The sequence below is a fragment of the Cyprinus carpio genome, unplaced genomic scaffold (genome assembly GCF_018340385.1).
Source record: "Cyprinus carpio isolate SPL01 unplaced genomic scaffold, ASM1834038v1 S000006739, whole genome shotgun sequence".
Lineage (NCBI taxonomy): Eukaryota > Metazoa > Chordata > Actinopteri > Cypriniformes > Cyprinidae > Cyprinus > Cyprinus carpio.
The window spans coordinates 756,789-768,295 of NW_024879338.1; the positions used below are offsets into that span (position 1 = coordinate 756,789).

The window sequence follows — 11,507 nt, forward strand, 5'->3', positions numbered from 1 at the left end:
CAAGCTATAGCTAAATATGTTTATCATGTGAATTATTGCTAAATATGCAGTTATATTACGGGCTGTTGGCATGAATTGTATTCGTGATGGAGCGAGTGAAAACCTCGATGCTCCGACTTTTAAAAAATCCACTCCTCGCCCCAGTCAGAATCACTCCGCTCCGCTCATACTCTGCTCGGCAGCGTGTCTCAGACGTGCGGGGGAGGGTTGAGCCAAATCATTCTCAAAACATAAAATATTTATTTTATTTCAATTTTCGTTTTTGTGTTTCAGAGGAAAAATCAGTATTAAGGCATCTCTCCATTACAGACCGTTCTGAAAGAAGAATTTATGCAAATGCGTATAAAATGCTTTAAAAATGTCTAGAGGGTATTTAATAGGTCTGCTTCCCACATAAGATTTTTCTAGTTATAGTCGTTCATTTGTCATTATTACTAATCGCAGGTTTATAATAAATTTACAACTATAATCCAGCCTTAATATATTCCACGCTCAAGAACATGCATTAAGTTTGTCACAAAGCACAGGCAGAAGTAGACTAATAATTGTGAAAAAGGAGACATTTTAATTATTTATTAATAAATGTTTTCTTGTCGGCTGCAAGATGAAATTCACAGTGCTGACTCTCTCCACATGGACGCGCCTTAAGAGAGATATGCAACCTTCACAGATTACATAAATGCTTTCGTTTTGAATTGGTTAATTTAAAAGCAAACATTTCAAGCTTTCTGTAGATATATTTCTCATGTATGTGAGACACCACAATTTTCAGTTATTTCATTATTAGGAAAAAAATCACGTGATCGAGAGGGCGCCTCCCTGTCATGCATGCACATTAATAATTTTTGCACAAACACTTGAATATGAATAATAATTCACATTTTGCATATGCATTACAAAGTAATAATTTTTTTACATGCAATTATCCAAAATAAAACCAAACAAGAATTGTAATGAAGATAAAATATGCAGACAAATAAGAATAAATGCTGCACGTGCACTCAGCATCATGCGCAGAGCATATCTTGCACTGATATTTTACGGAATATTATACAAACCTGCATTTAAATGCGGCTGCAATTTATTCATTTATTTTATTTATTTATTTTTACTTTACTTAAATTATATGAAAGCAAGTAAAGAATCACTGAAGTTGTCAATTAATGAAGCTCTTTTTTTTTTACATCGTGTGCACTTTGTTGATAAGTGAGGACGTTTTATTAATCCATACATTCTTTAGAGTTTCAATGATTTAGTTAAATCGTGCAGGTTTAATTTATTCGTTTCTTGTTTTAATTAGACCTAAATAATGGGAGCGAAATTATACAGTGCCTCACGTTTTACTAAAGTAAAGAAAATAATTTATAAAACACGCAAGCCTAGCTCACAATAGGCTACCACTTTTAATGCTCCAATGCAAAGTAAACCGCATTTTCTTTTTAATAATATAACACATAATTCATATTATATAAATAATACTGCACACTATTTAAATGTGTCTAATCTAAAATATGGTGTAGAGAAAATATAAGCACAGGCTCATAGGCTTGACATTTATCCTGCTTGAATTCATTTTAAGAAGCACATATCTTCATAGGGACTAAACTTTCATCTGTGAATATTAAATATTTTTTCTTTAATTTTCCCCGACTGCAGTCAAATATAACACATCGGTGAGGCAAAGCTGACGTCTATTTGTGAAAATGTGCTTTGATGCGCTTGTTTGAAAACTTGTGATTAAAGCGCCACTCAGCGGTGAAAAGCTGCAAATGCACTTTGCAGACGCCGCGGCGGCGGTACGAGCGGCGGTAGAACCAATGTTTTGGATGGCCACCTACTGTATATATATATATATATATATATATATATATATATTTATTTATTAACCAGTATAAATAAATAAATATGTTATGATGTTATAAAAATCTTATAGAATGTTATATTGACTACAACATTTACTAAGATTTGATAAGATTCGATAAGATTTGTGTGAGTAGAGGTTTAGATTTGGAAAAATGCTACCAGATGTGTAGTCTCTGCGATTTACATTTTCTCTTCCCCAGACACTGTAGTGTAAAAAATAAATAAAATAAAAAATAACATAAAATAAAATAAAAAAAGATGGAGAAAACCAATACAAAAACAATAAAGTTCGAGCACCTTCATCCTTAGACCACTAAATATATCTTCTTCCATAATAAAACATGAGGGCAAAGATCAAAATAGAGTCATGGATTTTATATGCCCCAGAGGACATTTGGAGATATGACAAAAGGCAGGCATAATAAAAGGTAGCACTGTTTTGTCTCAGAGGATCTTGTCCCACATACATACTGGCATGGTAAAGAGGACTGTGTCAGTGCAGGTTCTGCTGCTCATTGTACATGGCATCTTAGTGCCAGCTTCAGCACAAGTCTGCAGTCTACTTGGTCAGCCTAACTTCCCTTCACTTTCAGCAGAAAGAGACATCAACATTGGGGCGATTTTCTCAATCCACAGAAATGCTCTACTAAAAATGCATAATTATAATTCCAAACCAGATCCAACAACATGCGCCAGGTCTGTATGAGGATACTGATGAAAAACAACAAAAAAGTTGTTAAATATAATTCTCTGATGATTCTTTGCAGAATATAATACAGTTGATGCTTTTATTCACCACAGCTTAAACTTGCGTGAGTTTAAATTTGCTCAGACTCTGATTTTTGCCATTGAGGAGATTAATAACAACACACAGTTGTTGCCTGGTATTTCTTTGGGCTATAAGATATATGACTCATGTCGCTCTTTCACTCAAACAATCATCTCAGGCATGGCTTTGATGAACGGTTATGAAGACACTTTGAGTGATACATCCTGCCTTAGACCACCAGCTGTGCATGCCATTGTTGGAGATTCAGCATCCTCATCCACCATTGGCTTGGCATCTGTAGTTGGTCCATTCAGCTTACCTGTTGTAAGAACTTACTTAACTGCCACTGGTTAGTGTAATCAGAGTATGATGAACGTTTGGAATTTATACAAAAAATATATGCTTCAGATCAAATGTTGAAAATTGAAAGAAAATGTTGTAAATATAGTAAGCAATGTATTGAACTGTGTAGATTAGCATACTTAGTGTTATAAGAACTGAAAAGTATTTTTGATGAACTATGTGGTTAACACATTATACACTGCTTCTTCATATTGCAGATCAGTCATTTTGCCACATGTGCATGCCTGAGTGACAGAAAAAGGTATCCATCCTTTTTCAGAACAATATCCAGTGATTATTACCAAAGCAGAGCTCTGGCTCAGCTTGTCAAGCACTTTGGCTGGACCTGGGTTGGGACAGTCAGGAGTCGCAATGACTATGGTAATAATGGAATTGCAGCCTTTGAGGAGGCTGCAAAAGAAGTAGGTGTTTGTATTGAATACTCAGAGGCCATATTAAACAATGATCCAAAAGAACAATTTCTAAAGACACTGGGGGTGATCAAAAAGGGCACCGCCAAGGTGGTGCTTGCTTTTATTGCATTAGGAGATTTTCTACCCCTCCTGAAAGTTATTTTGCAACACAACATCACAGGCATACAGTGGGTTGGCAGTGAATCCTGGATCACTTCTCGAACTCTTGCAGAAACAAAGGAATACAGTTTTCTTTCTGGATCTGTGGGTTTTGCTATAGCAAATGCCAAAATTATGGGCCTGCGAGAGTTCCTAGTGAATGTGCACCCTTATCAAGAACCAAAAAATGAACTTTTAAAAGAATTTTGGGAAACAGTTTTTCAATGCTCGTTCAGGAACATTGGCAGTGATGGCTGTACTGGTTCAGAGAGACTTGAAGAGCTGCAAAATGAATATACTGATATAACAGAGCTACGAATAGTAAATAAGGTTTACACTGCAGTGTATGCCGTTGCATATACACTACATAACGTATTAAAAGACTTCAGGTCCTTCACCAACAGCAGCAAAATAGGATGGCCTATACCACAAATGGTAAATGAGGAGCACATAGTTTTATACTGAAACTACTTAATATAGGAATAATGTTCCTGATGTTTCTTCTTAGGTGTTGAAGTATATGAGGGATGTGAGATTCACTGTTAAAACAGGTGAAGACATTTTTTTTGATGAAAGTGGTGATCCAGTAGCACGATATGACCTTGTTAACTGGCAGCCTGCTGAGGATGGAAGTCTGCGGTTTGAGCATGTGGGCCTCTATGACAGCTCAATTCCTTCAGAACATCTTCAAGTCAATCAGGAACACATACTATGGGCAGAGAAAAGTGGACAGGTAAATTAATATTATATCATTAATTATTAATATCAGATAACTGTTTGAATCATGCAATGCACAGTGACTGAAGAACAGTCAGTTGAATATATGTAAAAGGAGTGATAAAAGTTGTTATTAAGAAATGTTATTTTACCAGTTCAAACCATCATCATTGTGAGGTTTCATGTGTCAACTTCTTTTCATATAGTTGCCTGTGTCCGTGTGCAGTGAGACCTGCCTCCCCGGTACTAGGAAGGCTGTGCAAAAAGGACGACCTGTCTGCTGTTATGACTGTATTCCATGTGCAGAAGGAGAAATCAGTAATGGCACAGGTAAAATAGGACATGCGGGATAACTCTCATGAAATTATGTTAAAGCTGTGTAATACTGTCCTCTTTGTCAAGTGAATTTACAATGCACCTTACATTCACTAATGTTTCTTTTTATATATTGGAATAATTTCTTCACAGATTCTAGTGACTGCTTTCCTTGTGATTTGGAGTACTGGTCGAATGAAAGTAAAGACAGATGTGTCTTAAAAGTGGTTGAATTCCTGTCCTATACAGAAATCATGGGGGTGGTGTTCTGTATTTTCTCATTCATTGGAGTTTTATTAACAGCAATGGTATATTTTCTGTTTTATCTTCATAAAGAAACATCTATTGTAAAGGCCAACAACTCAGAGCTGAGCTTCCTGTTGCTCTTCTCACTCACGTTGTGTTTTCTCTGTTCACTTACTTTCATTGGCCGGCCCACTGAGTGGTCCTGTATGTTGCGTCACACAACGTTTGGGATCACATTTGTCCTCTGTATCTCCTGTGTTCTCGGGAAAACAATAGTTGTGCTAATGGCCTTCAAAGCTACACTTCCAGGAAGTAATGTCATGAAATGGTTTGGGCCTGCACAACAAAGACTCAGTGTTGTTTCCTTAACGTTAATACAGGTTATTATCTGTGTGCTTTGGTTAACAATATCCCCACCTTTTCCATATATGAATTTGAGCTATTATAGAGAAAAGATCATCCTTGAATGTAACTTAGGTTCAGCTCTTGGTTTTTGGGCTGTTCTGGGTTATACTGGCCTGCTATCAATCATGTGTTTTGTTTTAGCTTTTCTTGCTCGGAAGCTCCCTGATAACTTCAATGAAGCCAAGTTCATCACATTCAGTATGCTCATATTCTGTGCTGTCTGGCTCACATTTATCCCAGCTTATGTCAGTTCTCCTGGAAAATTTACTGTAGCTGTGCAGATATTTGCTATATTAGCATCAAGTTTTGGTTTACTATTTTGCATATTTGCTCCAAAATGTTACATCATTTTGTTAAAACCAGAAAAAAACACAAAGAAACAAATGATGAGGAAATAGTAATCTACAGCTCTTTAAGCTTAGTAATACTCATGCAGCAGAGGAAAAAAAAAGAAAAAAAAAAGTTCTGAGAAGTGACCTTGAGGAAAACTAAATATAATATCTAAAAGCCTTCTATTTGTCAAACCAAATTAGGCGGGTTTTACCATTTACAGAAGCAGAGCGCGATTTCCAGCGCGAAGCATCAGTTTAACGTTGAAACGACATCGAGGCAAGATATGGAAGTTGCAACTGTTTTTTTTTTACGTTAGAAATATGGAAATGTTGAGTGAGAGAGAGAGAGAGATGAAAGTTGTGTTTGTGAATTATCTGCATCTGTGTATCTCTTCCTACAAAAATGAAGCAATCAGTTAATTTAGTTAATAAAAAAATTAATTTAACCAACCCTTTTTGATTAGGAAATATAATGTAGCGATACCATAGACAGTAAAAAAAAAAAAATATAATAAAAAAAGAGCGATCCAGTATAATATTTTATTAATAAAAGTTGCGGGGCAGCGGGCAATAGACAACAAGTTTCTCTGCTCTGATTTGTGTATGTGTGTGTGTGCATGCGTCAAGTGCTTCATTAATATAGCTTTTTATACTCTTTTTTTACTATTCAAAAACAATTAGATGTTTAATGATTTTTACTGGAGTCTCTTATGCTCATCAAGGCTGTATTTATTTGATCAAAAATACAAGTAATACCAAAACTCAGTAATACTGTGAAATATTAAATATTGGTTTCATATTTTAATATAGTTTAAAATGTAATTTATTTATGTGACACAGCACTGAATTTTCAGCATCATTACTCTAGTCTTCAGTGTCACATGATCCTTCAGAAATCATTCTAATATGCTGATTTATAAAGTGTTGAAACTGTTGTGCTGCTTAATTTTATTTTTTTTTTGGAACCTGTGATATTTCTTTTTTGATTATTTGATGAGTAAAATGATGAAAAGAATAGCATTTATGCAAAATAGTATTTTTTTCTTACAATATATGTCTTTATCACTTTTTATCCATTTAACACATCTTTCTTGGATAGAAGTATAATTCTTTTAAAAAGAAGAAGAAGAAACAAACAAACTTTTGAATAGTAGTGTGTATTGTAACACAACAATTTATATTTTGAATAAACACTGTTCCTTTTAACTTTTTATATATCAATGAATCCTGAAAAAAGTATCATAGATTCTAAACAATATGAAGCAGAAAAAAATGTTTCTAACACTGATTACAAATCAGCATATTAGATTAAATTCTGAAGGAAGACTGGAATAATAATGCTGAAAATTCAGCTTTGTTTCACAGGAATAAATAATATTTTAATGTATATTAAAATATAAAGCTGTTATTTTAAATTGCAATACAATTTCACAAAATGAATTATTTTTTCTGTATTTTTGATCAAATAATGAAAGAAACGTCTTTAAAAATAACATAAAAAAGTACTGATTCCAGACTTTTGAATGGCAGTGTGCATGCGTGCGTGCGTGCGTGTATACATACATACATACATACATACATATACATATATACAAACCTGATTCCAAAAAAAGTTGGGACACTGTACAAGTTGTGAATAAAAACAGAATGCAATGATGGAAGTTTCAAATTTCAATATTTTATTCAGAATACAACATAGATGACATATCAAATGTTTAAACTGAAAAAATTTATAATTTTAAGGGAAAAATAAGTTGATTTTAAATTTCATGGCATCAACACATCTCAAAAAAGTTGGGACAAGGCAATGTTTACCACTGTGTGGCATCCCCTCTTCTTTTTATAACAGTCTGCAAACATCTGGGGACTAAGGAGACAAGTTGCTCAAGTTTAGGAATAGGAATGTTGTCCCATTCTTGTGTAATAGAGGCTTCTAGTTGCTCAACTGTCTTAGGTCTTCTTTGTCGCATCTTCCTCTTTATGATGCGCCAAATGTTTTCTATGGGTGAAACATCTGGACTGCAGGCTGGCCATTACAGTATATATATCACTTTTCAGAACATTTATAACACTCTTAACAATAATATTTTTGCATATTAGGTACTTAATAAAACTTCTGGTAACTTTTACAACCTTATATTGAAGGATCACAGCTAACTGCTTATCTCTCCTCAGCATGCTCAATGTAAATTTATATAAAACTCTTTCCCCAAAAATGACACAAATAAAGTACAAAACTAAATCATCACATCATAGGTGGGTGATGTAGCGACCAGGAATCTATAAAAGCATGTGAGGCGGAACCGGCATCAGCTTCTAGAAATGAAGCAAACACTCACAGGGATGCCGGAAGTATGGCCGAGATGCAGTGTCTCCTTCCCTTCGAGGAACCATGGTTACATACATAACCTGGAGACGTTCCCCTTTTGGAACTCGAGCTGCGTCGAAACAATATGGGAACGAGAATGCCCATGCCGCTAGACTTGCAAATCCCTGTCTAGTGTTGAAAAGCAGAGCTAAGATGAGAGAACAGAAGAGCCAGGAGTGGCTCGCATATCTAGGCTATAGAATCAAACGAATGTGAGGGGCGTGGCCCATACTGCTGCATTGCAGATGTCCTGCATAGACACACCTGCTAGGAAGGCCTTGGAGGCTGCCATACCCCAGGTCGAGTGAGCCTTGACCCCCACAGTGCTCGCACTGGACACATGCAATTAAGCTTCTGGGCTGGCTCCCTGAAGGGAAGAGGACAAAAGGCCTATAGCACAATAGGCTGTGGTGTAACAGAGGGAACCTTAGGGACATTCCCCGCTCAAGGGTAGAGAAACACTTTGGCCATGTCTGGTGCAAAGTCTAGGTAAAAAGGGCCCACTGAGAAGGCCTGAAGATCCCCAACTCTTTTTAGAGAAGTAATAGCCAGAAGAAGAGCAGTCTTAAATGTCAGATAGCGATCGGAAATTTCTTCAATAGGCTCGAATGGAGACTTACAAAGAGCTTCTAGCAGCACAGCCAGGTCCCACGTGGGGACATGAGATCGTACTGGGGCCTCAGCGCAACGTAGAGGAAACGTGTAACTAGGGGGTGTCTGTCCACTGACTGACCACCGAGAGGGGCGTGGTAGGCCACAATGGCTGCCACGTAGCCTTTCAGGGTGGAGTGGTTCAACCCTGCAGAGAGACGGACCTGCAGGAACTCTACCACTGTACAAACCCAGCAGTCAACTGGGTCAAGCTGGTGATCTCCGTACCAAGAAGTGATAAATTTCCACTTCAAGGTGTACAGTTTTCTCATGAAGGGAGCTCTGGATTGGAGGATGGTCTCAACAACCTCAGTTGAAAGACCGGAAGCTATGAGTTTCGTGGGTGGAGAATTGTACCCTCAGCCTGTGAGAGGAGATCCCTCCTGATGGGAATCTCCCATGGAGAGCCGTCAAGAAGGTAAATCATGTCCAAGAACCATACTCGGCCCGGCCAGAATGGTGCTAATAGTGGCAGAACTCCCAGAAGCAGAGTGATCAGGGGAAAAGCTTACAGACAAATCCTAGGCCAAATCTGTACCATAGCATCCAGCCCCATTGAAGCCAGATGAGTCAGAGAGAACCAGAGGGGACAGTGCAATGCCATTTGAGTTGCAAACAAGTCCACCTGAGTCTGCCCAAAAATTCTCCATATCTGCTTCACCACCTTGGGGTGAAGCCCCATTTCCTGGGCCTCGGCCCCTGCCTTGACAGGATGTCTGCTCCCATATTCAGTTACCCAGGAATATGTACTGCTCTCAATGAAAGGATTTTTTGCCTTGGGACCACACAAGGATCTGGTGTGCCAGCTTGTACAAGGGGTGCGAACGTAGACCTCCCTGGTGGTTGATATAAGAGACCACCTCTGTGTTGTCGGTGCATGACCTTGATCATGTGAAGCTGGTTTCCCCTTGGTCTTGAGCCACCACTGTAGGGGTCTCATGTGCAGCAGGCCAAAGGGTATAATGTTGGACGCATCTGACCCTCATGACCGGAGTGAGGATCGACTCGATCCAAGCAGGAGACAATCGTGCCTGCATCGTGGTCATATCCCACACCACGTCCAGATAAGTTGTCCTCTGTAATGTAGAAAGCACACTTTCCTTGGCGTTTAGTCTCAACCCCAACTTTTTTATGTGGGCGAGAATGACATCTCGATGTCAAACCACCGTCTGCTCTGATTTAGCCAAAATCAACCAATCGATATAATTTAGTATGCAGATGCCCTGGAGTCGCAGTTGACCTAGAGCAGCATCCACACACTTTGTGAAAGTGTGGGGTGAGAGTGCTAGGCCGAAATGAAGAACTCTATATTGGTAACCTTAAACCTTAGGAACTTCCTGTGAGTGGGAAAGATGGAGACATGGAAATAAGCATCTTCTAGATCTATCATGACAAACCAGTCCTCGGACCTGATCTGAGATACAACCTGCTTGATAGTGAGCATCTTGAACTTCAGTCGCATGACTGAGCGGTTTAACTGACACAGATCTAAAATAGGACGCAACCCTCCATCCTACTTCTGGAAAAATGAAGTACTGTGGAACCCGGAAATTCCAGACCAGAATCTCGTGACCACCTCAATGACCTCCTTCCTTAAGAGGGTGTTTACTACCTGTTCTAATATCAGAGCCTGCTCGGGATCCACCAATGTGGGAAAAACCCTGTTGAATGGGAGCAGTGGAGCACCGAACTGAATGCGATAGCCTTTTCTACAGTCTGCAGGACCCAACGAGACACATTTGGAAGTAGTTCCCATGCTGATAAATAGTCTGCTAAGGGAGCCAGTCTCTCAAGACTGGTCTCTGGTGTACTTGGAGCTGGTAGCTCGGTGACCTGAAGGGAAGGAACGGCAGGAGATGACCAAACTAACCACTCTAGAGGCCCCCAAAGGAGTGGCGAGCATCTTAGTTCCGCTACATTTCCAAGTGGAAGAAACTGAGATGTGTGCTCGCTGGAGACTGCTGCGCCCTGGAACTTTGCCAGGTTAGTAGACTGATCTCCTGAGGGCTCTGAGGAGAGACGGACACCATGTAATGCAGTGCCTCAGATTGAGCCTTGCCTTGGAAGGCCCTGGCTTAGAGCGCCGCCGACCTCGGTCTTGTTGACGGGTAGTGCGAGAGGCGACGCTCAACTTTTGAACTTCCCTGTATGAGGAGCTGGTACACTGGCTGCTCCCACCCAGCATCCCCAGAGCTAGATAACGGCGTGGGAGAAACTGCTGGAAAACTACCGCCTGTTTTATGAGTCTGTTGGTATCTAACCCCGCCACACTGCCATAATAATCAGAGGCGGGGATGAATAAGCGGGCCGAGAATGGTTTCGCCCATGACCTCGACACCTGTAAGGTCGGGGAAAAAAGGCAGGCCCCAGCGTGAAGGTGGCAATTTAGTTTGTAGAAACCACTCATCTAATTTACTCCTTTGCAGTTCAGCAGTTTCTCGGTGGGCCAATCACTGCTGATTTAGCGACCAAACGAGTAACCACCTCCAACAACTCCTCTTACTAGGGTGACCGAGGGGCCGAATCCTTGACAATCTCCACATCAACCTCCTTGGAGAAAGATAAGTTGAGCAAAAGTTTTTTTTTCTTTTAATTTTGATTATTAGACCTTGAAAGCTCATGAAAGTCAAAAATCCAGTCTCAAACTATTAGAATATTTACATTTGAGATGCAATAAATGACCATCCCTACAGTAGAAATTCCAGGTATCACTTGTTCTTTGAAACAACAATAATGTGGAAGGCTGCTGACTTGGCAATGGTCCAGAATACAATCATTGACACCCTCCACAAAGAGGGTAAGTCACAGAGGGTCATTACTGAAAGGACTGGCTGTTCACAGAGTGCTGTATCTAAGCATATTAATGCAAAGTTGACTGGAAGGAAGAAATAGGGTAGGAAAAGGTGCACAAGCAACAGGGATGACTG

At 39.1% G+C, this 11,507-nt stretch overlaps 1 protein-coding gene across 1 annotated transcript; it reads left to right on the forward strand.

Moving 5' to 3' along the window:
- The first annotated feature begins 2,338 nt into the window (after nucleotides 1-2,338).
- On the forward strand, nucleotides 2,339-5,272 carry LOC109057250 (extracellular calcium-sensing receptor-like). Its single transcript, XM_042755653.1, is given in 7 exon segments — nucleotides 2,339-2,429; nucleotides 2,631-2,956; nucleotides 3,193-3,981; nucleotides 4,055-4,279; nucleotides 4,470-4,593; nucleotides 4,732-5,208; nucleotides 5,211-5,272. Coding segments are annotated over 7 exon segments (2,094 nt in total).
- Nucleotides 5,273-11,507: the final 6,235 nt, after the last annotated feature.